Here is a 16,376-nt window from a genome sequence, read left to right as displayed (position 1 = left end):
AATCTTAAAATGATTGTGTCCTTTGTTCCTCAGAGGGCCTGTTAAAGCTGTGGAATTGTGGGACGCTGGAGGGAATAGTTCTAAAGGCACATGGGGATTGAATCTGTTCAGCCAGAAAGAACTGGCTCAGTGCATCATTATGATTAGACAATGAGTTCATCAAGGCCAGAGCTGCACATATCAGATGGATCTCAAAGGAGTTAAAGAACCAGAATAGCTCTTCTCTTTCCTTTTTGTCTCGTTACATTTTAATAAAGAACCTTATTAACTTTTGTTAACTTTGTCAGTCTGTAAAACTGAGTTCAGAGCTCCCTAAATATTTAAATAATTTCTTTTTTTTCTGGCTGTTCTACTGTATTTATCTGAGGGAATTATGGAATTTTAGCTGATGTTTAATTTAAAGTTTATTAGGGATACACTAAAAATTATTGTTATTTTTAAAATGTTTTTAATGTTTAACTTTAAGTGAGCATTAGATGCCGGCAATTGTAAATTAAAAGTAAAAAAAAATATATAGACCCAAAAGCTATATGGTACTGATGTATTGTTGAAAGCCTATATTTATCATGTGACTCAAATCTTTTTATCTTTGTTTGTTCAACAGGATGTGAAATCAACATTCTTCCAGTTCGGGGCCTCCATCCAGCAGGAGGCACTGCTCATGCTTAACATCATGGAAGAGTACGACTGGCACGTCTTCTCCATAGTGACCAGCAAGTTCCCAGGCTACCAGGATTTCATCACCATTCTGAAGACAACGGTCGACAACAGCTTTGTCGGTTGGGACCTCCAGAACACCATAACCCTGGATGCTGTGGACGGGGACACCAGAACCCAGATCCAGTTGAAGAAGGTGCAGTCTCCAGTCATCCTCTTGTACTGCTCCAAGGACGAAGCAGCTTACATCCTGGAAGAGGCCCGTTCGCTGGGTCTGACCGGGTTCGGGTACATCTGGATCGTGCCCAGCTTGACCACGGGCAACCCAGATATCACTCCAGATTCGTTACCCTCTGGAATGATCTCTGTATCCTACGATGACTGGGACTATCCTCTTGAGGCACGGGTTCGAGATGGGCTTGGGATTATAACCACAGCAGCTGCAGCCATGTTGGAAGAGTTTGGGGACATCCCTGAGGCCAAAACCAGCTGCTATGGCCAAATGGAGAAAACCAAGTTGCCGCCCAGCGCGTTACACAAGTGAGTGAAGGACGAGAACAGGCTTATTATCTGTGTGTCTACAATATGTTTGTGTTTTCTGTCAACAGCCTGTCCATCTACTTCCTGCACTTTAAAAAGTGGAAACAAGAGGGATATTTATGTGAGAAAAACAGTTTTTGATCAGTCAAGTGGAAAAGGGAAAAGGTGGGAAAAAAACAACCCAAGAGGTCTGTGTTAGAGACATAGGGCATATTGGGTAAATAAATGCAAAGTAAAGTCTCAGCTTTCTAATGACATAACTATTATGTTTCTAGGTGGCCATCATTAAAACTAGTTTTTAAGAAAATGGCCTCTAAAGATTGCAAATATATATAATAAATACATATATAAATATATGTATTCACATTAATGAATACTTTTAATTAAGATATCAATATCAGGTTAAGTAAAAATATAATGCAAATGTGCCTATATGTAAGTTTGGCTTCATTTATTTAATCTAAAATTCATATTAAATATTATTTTAAAATATATGAATATTTAAAATATATTTTTAAATGCTATTTATTCCTACGATGCAAAGCTGATCCTTCAGAAATCAGTCTAATATGCTGATTTGCTGCTCAAGAAACATTTCTTATTATTATCAATGTTGACAACATTTCTGACAACATTTTGACAACATATTATAAATGAATGGCATTATATAGAGGTATACTTCACCGATTAGCATTAAGGTTTGTATCAGTAGAAACCTGGTAGTATTTTTGAATGACCGTGCTTCCCTCCTTCATGTTCCCCATGAGACGAGAGATTTCTGTATTGTGTGTCTGGAAAAAAACCTCAGATGAGGCTTTTTTGGCCAGAGGCTAGAGACTACAGCCAGTAGTAGGAGCTAGTTCCGCATGTTTTCAACCCGCCCATAGGGGGTGGGATCTCACGATAAAACAGCGTCTTTTCAGTTTCGAATCAACTAGTAGCCTAGTTGTATAATTTCTTCCGATACTGCCCTCTGTAACCGGTAGGCGTGGCTTGGGAGTGGCCTCATAGGGCAGCGAAGCAAGTGCATTCTGGGAGTTGTTGTCTTTCATCCACATGAGCCAAAAATACATTTTCTGGCTTTTCTCAGTCTAGAAGGCACCAACTTCTAAAATTATTTCACATTTCTACTAAATAAATTACCCAATTTAAATACACATTCATCTTTCCAGTGGTGAAATATCGCTTTAATGTGGTGACAAGGTGTTGTTTTATTGACATCTTATATTGATGTCAGTAAATAATTATAATATTTAAATGGCTATGTAAACATAGATCTATAACTGAAACATAATTTCAAAGCTGAGACTTTGTTTTGTCAAAAACAAGTTTCAAAATGAGTGAGGGACCTGGAGCTGCTTATTATATGTGCTTTCTGTTCATCTTGTTCCTGCACTTAAAAAGTGGAAAAAAGAGGGCTATTTATGTGAGAAAACACAGTTTTTGGTCAGTCAAGTGGAAAAAGGAAAATACGGGGTGGAAAAAAGCAACCCGAGAGATCTGTAAGAGAGAGGCATGGGTCGGGCGTATGCAAAATTCATTGTTACATCCTGCAAATATATTTCTAAGTGTGAGCTGCATTCTTGAGTAAGCTAATGGTCGAATGCAGTGAAGGGGCAGGCGAGCGACGCTGAGGGAGGTTTTTAGGGAGTTGCAGAGTGCCGCTCAGACACCCAGAGGTGGGTACTGCTGCACTTCTCAAACTCTCTCGGGACAGCACAGCGCTCCTGTGCTTTTAATGAATAATGTTTTACACAGCGTCCTGAGAGAGCCAGTGCTGAGCAGAACAGCATGGACTTTGCTAATGCGCTTGGAGAACTCTCCAAATATAAAGTGCTCTTGATGAGCCCGGGTGCTTTTGTTCCTTTATGCTCCTGCGTCGGAGCCGGTGTCGGCTGCAGCACCCAGCTTACATGCTGCCAGTCCTTAGTCTGTCTCACCCATATGCCTCTGTACCTGCCAGTGCTGAGCAGACACGCTGAATTGCCCCATTTGCAGTGGAGCGGTGTTGCCTGAGATACACGTTCACCCTGGTGTCTAGGGTACATTAATCCTGATAGTCTCAGCACAGATGGTCAAAGGCTTGGCCAGAGATCGGCTCTACTTGAGCCAGCAAAGATGAAGACTCGTGCCCTGAATGCATGGGGGTCTCTTTTGTATTCTAGACTTTTTAGGCATGTAGATCATCCGAGGGAAGGTATCGGATTCTTTGAAAATCCAACCTTGTTCTTGGACTGAATGATAACTGTAAAAATGTTAACACGTTCTTGTAATATATTAGATTTTCATTTCATTTTACACTATACGTGACATTCTCATTTTGAGTCACTTTTGGACCCAGGAACACATTTGGAGTTTTATGCACTGGCAGAAAAAAAGTCTCAACTTTCTAATGATTAATTACTACTATGTTTAATGTTCTAATGGTGGAATTATGATAGAATTATAAAATATAGACGATCTATAGATATAATTACATTTGTAAATTAATCATTTAAACGGGGCTGTCATAAAGCCTCAAAAGTTGGATTCTAAATATATATTTTTTTCTCCTATACAGACACTTTCAGAAATGATAGAAAATCTTCTGTATTTAAGTTGGAATGTAATATAGGGAATATATCTGGCACAGCATTTTTCTTCTTCTTTCAGGTGACAAAAAAAAAAAAAAAAAAAAAGGCACTTGAACCTTTTTCTGAATTTCATGTTCTTGTTAAAATTGAGTGTCAGAAGCCTGGGTGAAATATGCAGTCCCCAAGCAAAATGTTCCTTTATGACAGATTTAAGACTGTCATCTGAAGTGCTGTGAAAAGCGGACCTTAGCAAAATTTAGACTTCATATATCAGTGACGAATACTGAAATTACCTGTCAACAGGGGAGAGGCATGGCAAGTCCAATGTGCCTCCTCCCACATGTTGGGGACCAAGGGTAGCTGTCAGCTGTGCTCTATGGAACCATACATTTTTTAAATAAAGGGCACTTTAAACACTCCCACTGAGATGGGAGCCAATCTGACCACCCCCAGCAAAACACCATTTCACAGAGGGATATGCTACAGGAGTCACTGGTATTACTTTTAACTTTCATAGGCAAAATGTAATATGACTTATGGTAGTTATAAAGCTCGATTATATGTGTGGGCAGAACATTTCCTGGCAGTGGCAACAGGTCATTCTCTTTTGGGGAGGGTTAGCAGTGATGTCATTGTGCCTTTGCTTTAAAAAGGACCAGAGTCTTACCCTCAACTCAAAGCCTTTGTGGGCTGGAGTGAAGGGAAATATGAGCTCCTGTAGAAATAATACTTTTATATGGCCATCACAGCGCATTAAAGGGAGTTAAGTTGGCAGGCAGCAGCACAATGGGAAGCATTATAAAGAGCTGGGTTAAAATAACTGTCTTGAGCCTTGACTGTCCTCCCTATGGGGAAGAAGGCATTTTTTTTAAGTGTCAAATAATTGCTTCTATGGAAGCCCTGAACCGCAACGTAAAAAAAATCAAATTAAAAAAAATCTGTAAAAAAAAATTCTTCTAAATCTTAAAAAAAAGATTTAGAAGCCCCTTCGTGCTCGTCTATAGGCGTCCTAAAACAAATGGTAATGCCATGTTGTTATATTAGCACCTGTATAATTTCCTTTTGTTGAAAGCTCAGATAAAAGTAAAAAGCTACTATTTTGTTTAGATCCATGTCTGAGGCAGTTCGACTTCACAAGCGCATTTCTGTACACACACACACACACACACACACACACACACACACACACACACACACACACACACACACACACACACACACACACACACACACACACACACACACACACACACACACACACACACACACACACACACACACACACACACACACACACACACACATATATATGTATATATATATACAGTATATGTATATATATATATATATATATAACATGATATTATTTAGGTATTTTTAATTAGATAGGCTATCTTTGCAACAAAAACAGAAGAGACAAGCATTATTTCTGCCATCTGTAGCCCGAAAATCATTGCCTGTCATTTGGTTTGTATAATAGTAACTTATACAGCTACATTTGGATTATTAGACAATGTCGCAATTAACTCTGCAGGGTTTTGCATTCACATTGCTGTTATTACACATTCCGGGTATTCATTTCATAAACTGTGGACAATGGTAGCTTATTTAATGTATAAATTAATGTATGTCCAAAAAACGGGTAATGTCATACTTTGTAGTAGTGCTATCGTGGCGTAATAATTCGTTTGGTTGTAAAATGTATTACCTGAATGAAATGAAATCAAATGTATCGTCCTGTGGAATCATTCATTCACAGACAGCTTACAAAGATGTTCAACTAATAAAGATCTTCATCGCTGGCAAAAATGTGATGCATTTGCAGGTTTGCTTTCACTTGACTGTACTGTATAGGTCCACAGCCACTTCATCTAACGCTCTTTGATGTTCTTAAATCTTCCTGTTATGACTCCGAGTCGAGTGTGAATTGAAAGCGCTTCAGACGATTCAGTGCGTGCAGGAAACTGAACAGATAATTCAAACTGATTCGCGAACCGATTTAGACAGATCTGCCAACTTGTTTGATGAAGTCTTTGAACAGAATCGACTCAAAAGAGTGATTAATTTGTGAATTGAGCATCGCTCATGCCCAGATAAAAGATACAGCGCGCTTGGTATAAACTACTCATTTCACAAAATGTATTGCATTAAAATAAAGTAACGAGAGGAACGTCGCCCAATGTAATCAAGTAAAAGTACAGTTTTTTCATTAGAAATGTACTCGAGTTAAAGTAAAAGTACCCACATTTAAATCTATTCTTAAAAGTACAATTTTACCAAAAAAATACTCAAGTAAATGTAATGAAGTAAATGTACTTCGTTACTACTCTGACACACACACACACACACACACACACACACACACACACACACACACACACACACACACACACACACACACACACACACACACACACACACACACACACACACACACACACACACACACACACACACACACACACACACACACACACACACACACAATCTTTGTAATCTTCTTGTAATTTTGGTTAAAAAAGTCTACGGAAGCCCTGAACCGCAACGTATTTGACTTTATTCTCGTAATGTTAATTTTTATTTTTTTTTACGTTGCGGTTCAGGGCTTCCATAGGTTCAGACTTTTTAGCCAATCAGAAACACACTGGCTCACAGTAAATTTTTGTCATTTTTGTAATGTTTGGGCTTGCTGACATGCCTGTTGAGAGTGGAGTTTTGTAGAGGATATATGACTGAAGTAAGTAAAATAATCTGTCTGTCTGTCTATCTATCTATTTGTCTGTCTGTCTGTCTACCATGTACTTTAATTTGTAATTTAGTTAGAATTCAATTAAATGGTTATTAGACTCTTACTACTGTTCTTGTGTCTACAGTAAAGTAGAGGCACTCAGACAGAACACACACACCCATTGGTTGAATGAATATGGTGGAATGATCTGGTCAAGGTATGAAGAAAAATAATCCTGAAGATGGTTTTTAAATTTGTATTTATTGTCAATATCCATAAGGTCTAGAATCCATTTTTTCTACAAGCCTGGCAAAAGGTAGCATGTTCGAGTCATGTTTTTATTTTAAAACCTTTGGTTGGAAGGACTTTAATTGACCTGAATGTGTCCTCAGGGGAGAGGAGAGAGAGCAAACACCAGTCACTCCCTTCTCCTCAAACGTGCTGTCAGGACCATATTTGCTCTTATATAGTTCGCCGTACCCCACTTTGTATCTGATGCACTTAGTACCGCAGGTTTACTTGTGCACTCATTCTGCCATTCCCTGGGTCTTTGTAACGTCTGCCTGAGCCCCAGGTGAAAAGACCTCCACAGTCCCAGCTGTCCTGGTATTGTCGCACCGATGCAATGCTCTCTTATGACACTGATTGAGCATTGCGCAGATACCTGTGTCAGAAAAATGATTGGATTTGTTTGTATATCACGTCCGGAGTTATTACTCAAGGGAGAGTTGATTTCATTTACACGTTCCATCATGCCAGTGGATTCAGCTCGAGATGTGCAGACTCCCCATAAATTAACTACTGTAAGTTCATGTAGGAACATTTTCTTGCTTCTCTAATGACTGAAAAATGTCGCATAGGGAACATCTTGCCTGCCCTCATTAGTGTCAACCCCATTACTATAAATTCCTAAAGCGGAACTGTTATATTCAACTGTACTCGACCGGTTGGAATGCAGCTGCCTACTTCAGTTTGACCACATATAAAGTACTGTGAACATTTTCAGGCCAGTTGTACCACTCACCTATTTTAATCTGTCTGATTCCAGAGCAGCTGTGTGGCACTTTCAGGCACACCTGCTGTAATGAGGACTCTGATGAAGGGTTCACAGTGAGCAAGTGTGGGTCAGGGGTGGTTATGTGTTTAATTAGGGAGAAGTGAGCTGTGCTCAGGTTGGGTTCTTATCCTTGTTGCACTAGGTTGTCTTGACATTGTGGAGATGGTCTTGAAAGGGCTGTTGGGTTGGGTCGGATCTGGTTGATGTGCTGGTGTAGGGCATTGTGCAGGGGCATTGTGCTTTTTTTGACAGTCCTTATTGGTACCCTAGGCAAACATGTTATGCTATCTTAGATGGATATCTATCTGCTGAGAACCTATAGCACTATTGACACACTGTGTCCAGTGTCTGGTTTCCTCAGTAATTGGTAAAAGGGACTCTGCAGGTGTGATCAGTGTAGTGATCCATGGCTCACAGTATTAGGTGGAGACTAGTTTCCCAAAGGGAACTAGGAGGTGTAAAATATGAAAGAAGGTTTAAAATAAATAACGGAGCCCACTGTAAATGGAAACGTCTTGTAGTGGAGGAGAGCAGAGCTTATCGATTCTTTTCCTCTCCCGCAGTCTGATGTAATTGGATTCAACGATATATCTAGGGTGTGTGGGCCTTCTCTTTGCCCCCTAAATGGGACCCCAATCAATTCAACAAGCTACTCCGTGCCATTCAGTCATTAGACGCCCACTAAGACCAGTTTCATAAATCGATCATCACACCACACTTCTAATTCTGCTCACCTGGGAGGACTGCGGCATAAAACATACCACCAGACTGTACCCGTGCCGCACTGTACGTCAAAATGACTGGGTTGTAATAACTGAAGGAGAGGGGCAGTGTGATGTGTTTGTGTCAGCTGGTGTTTTTCCTCTTGAGTCTCTGAGGTAGGCCTGACGACATGGTGTGAAAAGTGAGAAGGCTACACAATGTGTTTCTCGGTTTATCGCTTTTAAAGTGATATGACAGGAACATGGTGGCATTGTGAAAAGTGAAGGATCCTGTCTCTATTCACTTGGGTTTCACTTTCCCTAAAAAAAGCTCATCATCATCATCATCTCATAAATTACGTTTTTTGAAAGATGAATGAAATTGCAATAATTATAGGGATTATAGTAAATATCTCAAAAAAATATTAATTTAATTAATATCAAGACATTTTGTGGTAAAAATCAAGTTTTAATGTTGTTTATATGCCTATGTGGTGTTTTTAATATACTTTAAGACAAACCATGTGTAAATGCATCAGTCAGCACCATTGCTGACTATTTTCTCCTTAAAAACTGCAGTGAACCAAATACAATCTCAAAAATGTGTTGAATGTTTGAAATCGCCTCTTTCCTACTGTTACAAACAAGTAACCAATACCGTCACCGTGCGGGGCGGGACTTTCTTGTCAGTGATGTCATGCTCTGTGGTCATTTTTACAGAGTGAGCACAAAAACACCTTTATGAAGGGACAGGAAAAATCATCAATTACTGGTATGTGTCCGACGTTGTAGACTTGTATCAACTTATAGACGACCCTGTATGAATCGCTTTTCCTCTTCTTCCTCTGAATCTGTTTCTGGTTCAAACATGTTTACATATAGCCTATGTATTACTTCTGCACTGTAACTGCAAACACACACAAAGAAAAAAAAGACTAATCAGATATAATGCAACAAATGCTATTAAAGTGCTTGTAAATGAACCCAGACTGGTCTATTTTATGTCTACATGCTCTCTCTTTCTATTTCTTTGAAGATGAGGACAAAAGAAAGAATGGTTGTGATTCATGTAGATTTCATTAGATACTAATAATAACTCGGGCAGATTTTTCATCTTCGCTTAATGTGACGTCTGATTTAGGTCAGTCATTAGTCTTCAGATAGCTCATTAATTCCTCTTTTTGTCTTCTTGCATGTTTAAAATGACCTTCATATGTTATTTTGATCTTTTAGGTATAGAGCGAACATCATTAGGATGAAAAGTTATTTTTATGCCTACTGCAGCAGATAATATTCGTGTCACCTGACTGCTCTATTTCTGGACCTGATGAGTTCTCTGCTTCCTGTAGGTACATGATGAACGTGACCTGGGATGGCAGAGATTTGTCCTTCACCGAGGATGGTTACCAGGTGTATCCCAAACTGGTGGTGATCGTGTTGAACAAAGACAGAGAGTGGGAAAAGGTAAGGCTGCCGAAAACAACTGACCTTCTTAACTGCGTCATTATAATTTCATTATAACTCCTCCAAGCAAAGCGTCATTAACAACTGTTCACACAATATTAGTACCCATGAATTCGCCATCTTAATTACACCCTGGAACGATGTAAAAGTGTGTCAGTGCGGTAATTACCTCAGACACACACTGCCAGAGTCTGCAAATTCAGAGGTGTAATTAGGGCCGTTTTTTTTTTCTTTTAGACCGTAATCCTATCCAAGCCCAAACGTACGGAAACACACACGTGCGCATTAGTGCTGGTATCTTGGATGAGCGTGTCCCTCTTTTATCTGCTCTAGGAGAGAATGTGCTTCAATGAAACCAGTGCGGGAGGAATAATTGGAAAAAGCAAAACAACGGGAGAAATTGATTTGTGGAGTTCGCTCTGCAAATCAATCAATGGGAGCCTAATTGACAGAATAAGGCTCGCACTGAGAGACAGACTTGGTTATGAATACACATCCATGTGGCAAAAGGCACATTTGCTCTGATTAGGCCTCTTGATTTCTTGTTGGAAGACCATGAAGATCATCGGTGATATAAAAACATCCCAAAGAAATTGCGTTATTTTGAGGGCAATCCGCATACCGGTGGTCTGTCCTAATATAACATTCTATTGCTCATTAAACGGCAGTTATGATATCGGGTTTGTATTACAGTAGGATACAATACACTAAATTAGCTCCCAGAGGTGGTTAGAGCCTTATTATATATCTGATTAGTAAAGCATTCTTGTGGGCTCCATTACAGTAGCTCTGTATTGTTTTCTTGCTGTTTTGACTGTCGATTGAGCTTTTGGAGTTTCATAAATCTGTAATAAAATGCATCCCATGTCGTTCAGCTCATTGGGACTAGATACTGTAGTATTATTAGTGTTTAAAGCAGAATACATTAGGTGACAGCAACATTCATTGTTCAAATTCTCTCAAGTGTCTTCAAAAATAAAATAAAATAAAAAATGTATGACCAAAATCTATTTTTTTATCATTTTAATAGGATTAAATTAGTCCTTGATAAATTTTTGTAAATGTAACTCACAGCACTTTAAACTTGTTTCGCCTATGCAATATTCTCCAAAATGAGAACTCCAAGTTAAGTTTACAGTTTTATGGTTTCTATTTTAGACCTTAATTGAACCCAATTTAGTCACATTAATAAAATGTTTAAACAGTATAAAATAAACAAGCTTTTCAAAAGAATGTAAAAAAAACCAAAAACAATTTGGACTTTTTAAATTCAGTGTACAAAAGTTAGCTTCACTGTGTAGGTGAAAGCATTTTACTTTTAACATTACAGATTTAAAAAAACGTTCCATTTGCCAATTTTAAAGATGTTTTGGTATAAACCAGGCTTAATTATTCAGAGCTCTGCCAATACAATTGTCACAGGTTCAGGTCTTTTAATTGATATTTTTATTTATCTATCAACTGATTCATATCAATTTCTACAGTTCATATCATGAAGTAGGTCATTCTCAGCGTGGTCAAAGCTGATTCAATGAGATGCAGCACTGGCCAAAAGTGAAATGAACTGCACAAGAGAAACTGATTCTCGATCCAATTATGATATTGTGTTGCAATGCATATTGTAACGTGAGGTGGTTGTCAGAAATGCCATGGTACTTTGGAATGATACTTTTATGCAAGGATGTGTTAAAATGATCAAAAGTGACAGTACAGAAATGTAAAATTTTACAAAGATTTCTATTTCAAATAAATGCTGTTCTTTTGAACTATCTATTCATCAAAGAATTCAGAAAAAAAACATAAATATTGATATTTACAAATTTTAAGCAGCACAACTGTTTTCAACATTAATAATAATAAATGTTTCTTTAGCAGCAAATCAGCCTATCAAAATGATTTCTGAAGGATCATGTGACACTGAAGACTGGAGTAATGATACTGAAAATTCAGCTTTGTCATCACAGGAATAAAATACATCTTAAAATATGTTCAAATTCTTATTAACAGTTATTTTAAATAGTAATAATATTTCACAATATTACTGTTTTTACTCTATTTTTCATCAAATAAATGCAGCCTTGTTGAACATGTGAGACTTCTTTCAAAAGCAATAAAATCTTACTGACCCGAAACTTTTGATCAGTAGTGTATCATGGTATTAACATTTTTCTGCCATGGTGAAAATAAATAAATAATAATAATAATAAATTCCCTCCTGATTTCTACGTGGGATCTGACTCTTTTGTGATGACAGACAGCCCAGTTGTTGGGCCTCAGTCACTCTAAAAATAGCCTTTGACTCTTTGCACTCTGCACTAGCCAGTGGCTATGTACAAACGTAACGGTCTCCTCCCTTTATCAGGGAGCTGACAGCTGCAAAGATCAAGCTGCTATGGTGCCAAATTAAATCCACATGAAAGTAATTACATTAATTAATTCCATGTCAAGTTTCCTCTTGTTGATGTTGATTAAAGCGGATAAAATGGTGAACTGGTTGTCACTCTAGCTGTGTGCTGTCACATATAATTTTTCACCTTTGGACAGAGTTTTGGAAACAGATGACAGAAAACATTGGACTACAAGTGTTAGGAAAATAATTACAACTGTGGCGACCTCACGGCAGACTACTAACTGCCTACTGACTCATCAGTGAACCTTCTCAATTGGGTTTCATCTCAATGGATTGAAAATATACAGCTTGCAATGATGCACTAGCTTCATGGTGGAGGACAGAAGACCATCAAAAAAATCATAAAGGTGAATAGCTTGAAGACATGACCCTGATTCCACAGGTCTGCCTGTGTACAAGACTGAGGGGAACTCTTAAAATACTTTAGTAGAACACGCAGAGTTACATGTCAAACGTGTAGCTCTAAGGAATATAACCGCAGAGTAATGCAGTTTGACACCACACTATGTTGATATTAATCTGACAAAGCCTATTCATCAGTGTGAAGTGCTGGCAGAGCAAAGACAAAAGCATGGGGCAGATTTACAGCCCTGTTGAACCAAAGCAATATCTCACACCTTGCCCTGACGACATGTCCACGTGGCCATTAGTGTGCAACACGTCATAAAGCATATTGCACAAAGACTGCACCAATGGCAGTAACTGAGCACAAAAGCTATGCAGAATGACATTGATCATGCATCGATAATGCATAGTACTGTAAATGCCTTAAACAATGTTCCTTTATCGGGTAAAGGTCATAAACGATTCATGCAAAACCTGATTGGATTCGGTATACATTATTTTTTGTATATTTTAAAAATTTTGCTCTGTACATGAAACATGTTTGTGTGCATGTTCGTTTAAGTTTTGACGTCAAGACAGACAATTTTTTTTTTTTTTTATGTAAGCACATTTTGTCAAGTTTTTATAATAAGCTGATTTTTGATAGTTATCAGTGTTTTGTTATAAACATGGTTTTATTTTGGGATAAGACATAACCCGATTCACCAGAGTTGTTCAAAATTCAGACAGATTTACATTCATTAATTTTAATGTGAATTCTGTTGGAAACAAAACTATGCATTACATTTTCAAAATACACATAAAAACTATGAAATTCAGAATTAATGATTAAGGAATTTAATGAATAGAAGGTGGTGATTTGCATATGCATTTGGAAAATCACATTTCTTGGCAGAATTGCAAAATGTGAAATTTTTTTGTCGCTTATGTCATCAGAAATCATCAACTCTAACTCTAAAAAGAATGACATCCGTTAATTTTGTCACTGCAAATCACTATAAGTGTGAATGTCCCTTTATGCTTATAGAGCTGCAGTAGTAGCAGCAGTTGATAAGCTAGACATTTTCTTCACTGGAGCACTGGGAAATCTTTGGAAATTAGTTTCAGCTACCTTTAGAACTACGGTTAGATATAAAAGATCGAATACAGTGTTAGGTTTTGGCTGTAAAAACCATTGTCTGTGTAAAACAATGTTTATTAGGGATATCATAACATTGCAGGCTGCAATGAAAGCAGTTTACACAATTTTTACAGTCATTTTCATTCACAAAGTATATGTGATTGTGATTAGTCTGCAAGTTAGGCTATGTCTGGGCAGCTCTGCCAAACACAAACATCTGTTTGTTCTTTGTTTGTTTCAACTGATCTTATTGTGATTGGAACGGCTGTGTTGTCATCATGACACTGTCAGCAATGTCTGTCACCTCTGAGCTTCTTATTTCTCATGCTTTTTTTGTGTGTGCATTCATTAAAACACCAAAATAGATGCATTAATGAAGAGTATGCAAAGTCTTGATGAAATGCTTCAAGTGTGACTGACATTTCAGAGTAGATACAGGAGCAATATGACTATCACAAGTAAATATCACCAGTGCTCTGCTCATATCAAACTCCTTTTTCAGTTTAAGAAATAACGTCTCGGTTACTTATGGTAACCCTCGTTCCCTGAAGGAGGGAACGGATACGTACGTTGTGACCGACAAATAGGAATCTCCCTTGAGAGGCCAATCTATTTTGAGTGAAACTAAATGAGCCAATGCACATTGGCGTGCAATCATTTTGCATCAGCTGTTCAGCCAAGCAGCACGGGTATATAATGAGCAGCAGGTGCAATTGTACTTCAGTTTGAAGACATACGTCTTGACCGACGAATAGGAATCCCTACCAAAGCGCCACAGCTGCTGACCCCATCCAACGCCCTGTGCAAGCCTCTTGCCCCTTCACAGAGTGTATCTGTCACTGTTGTTCTGTGATAACCCATACAGTGAGATTATTGGATAACACTGGGAAGGAGACGCAGACGCAGGAGGACGCCCCCGGCTGCGAGCAGACTGAGGGGCAGCAGGCGATGGGGTGGAGGCAGCAGCTGACCGTCGTGGCAGGATGTGTTTAAGAATAAAGAACTTACTATTCACAATCCTCAGATGGATCCGTTGCTTCTCGAAATGAAACTAAACCTGCACTTCTGAGGTAAATTTTCCAGGATTATTATTACGATAGTATTATTCCTCATAGCGTCGCAAGACGACGTAAAGTACATGAATCTGATAAAACTTGATGTGTTTTATTGACCTGATGTGGCCGTTCACAGGTTTGCCGATTGCCTCAGATCATTTGCGTTTGAATAGTGTGCGCTCTCTGTGGGCGTGCATGACCCACCAACCGCGTGGTCACCTTCGTCGCACAAAGCGCGAGGTCCGTCGCGGCACGAAGTTCTTGGAGAACTTGGGGATCATGACCACCCTCATGCAGGTCCTTCAGTGCCTTGGTCTGATGGACCTGCAACAACACCATGGCGTGTATGGCAGGGGCGGCTTCCCCACAGGCCTTGTAAGCCTTGCCGGTTAAGTCCGATAAGTACTTACAGGCCCGGGAAGGGAGACACGGTTCTCCGCGCCAAGTGAAATTAGGGCACAGTTGCATAGCAACGGTCTGCTCCACTGGTGGGATACGCATGTAACCCTTAGCTGCCCCACCATCATGGGTGGTGAGGGAGGAGGAGCCACTGGGACGGTTTCTGGCAGTAAAAGGTGCCGTCCACGCCTCAGTGAGCAGCTCCTCATGGAAGAAAGACACCGGGGTGGGTTGCTGAGAACCAGCGCGCGCCACCCCAAGATACCAATCGTCCAGCCTTGAGAGAAGGTGGACATAAGCCCGATCCTGTTGACGGCCCTGGAAAGCATGGCCATCATCTCCGGGTCCGATTCGGGCACCACTGTCACACCCGAAGGGGGCATCGGCGCCGAATCGTCATCCGCTGAGAAGTCTGACCCATCCTTCAATGCACCTCATGGATGGTCCAGCGCGTTCCGTTGGCGGCTCTACTGGCTGTGGAGCGTGGGAGGGATGAGGTTTTCCTAGGAGGTTGGTTCCCTTGAAGGAAGTGTGCTCACCGTGATCCTCAGGTCACCCTCACCACCGCCTGAAGTAACCCTCGGAGGAGGGTTAGATCGCGGCGGAGGCACAGGGACCTTTGCAGGAACGAGAGTCTCGACTGTAGCTCCGAGATGGTCATCTTCCCACAATAGGTAGCCTACATGACTCATCCACGAACGCTGCCTCAATGTTCAATGCCCAGACACGCGATACAGCACTCGTGACCATCCCATGATCCAAGGTAACCGCATCCAGAAACACACAGGTAGAGTGACATCTTTAAAAAGACACGCTCTACCCATGGAAGCTCTTTTAGGGACTCCTCTCCTTGGTCCTGAAGCACGCAGGGTAACAATCGTAGCTAACACGGACAGGAATGTGCACCTGTCGTGCGCTGTCTCTCTTGCTGGCGATCTTACCAGCCGTAAAAACAGCCTTTCAGCGCTCTGACGGCGCACCTTACCAGCTGTAAAAAACAGCTTAATTGTTTTTGCTAAAAAAACTAAAAAGAGAGAGAGAGAGAGAGAGAGAGAGAGAAGAATTCGACCACGCTGCTGCGCCGTATCGCCCGCATCAGACTGGAGAGGTCCCATTGAGAGCTCGCTCGTCGTAACACTCTTGTTGTAGAGAACACAGCATCGAAGTGCTCGTCTCTGAAGCAAAAAGCTGAAGTGCAATCGCACCTTCTGCTTATTATATACCTGCGCCGCGTGGCTGAACAGCTGATGCAAATGATTGAAGTTTCACTCGAAGTAGATTGGCCTCTCTAGCTGATGCTTTTTTGCTGTGCTTTTCTTTTGCTGTG

General features: G+C 40.0%; 1 protein-coding gene across 1 annotated transcript in view; it reads left to right on the top strand.

The window, feature by feature from the left end:
* grin2aa (glutamate receptor, ionotropic, N-methyl D-aspartate 2A, a) overlaps window positions 1–16,376 on the top strand; it is a 153,105-nt gene that overhangs the window by 86,521 nt on the left and 50,208 nt on the right. Inside the window, exons 3-4 of the mRNA XM_082136368.1 lie at window positions 605–1,197; window positions 9,606–9,720. Coding sequence (XP_081992494.1) covers window positions 605–1,197; window positions 9,606–9,720 — 708 coding nt within the window. The remainder of the gene's footprint in view (window positions 1–604; window positions 1,198–9,605; window positions 9,721–16,376) is intronic.

The sequence above is a fragment of the Leuciscus leuciscus genome (assembly GCF_965113295.1).
Source record: "Leuciscus leuciscus genome assembly, chromosome: 1".
NCBI classification, from domain to species: Eukaryota; Metazoa; Chordata; class Actinopteri; order Cypriniformes; family Leuciscidae; genus Leuciscus; species Leuciscus leuciscus.
Note: the sequence above shows the minus strand (reverse complement) of the source record. Positions and strands in the feature narration are given on the sequence as shown.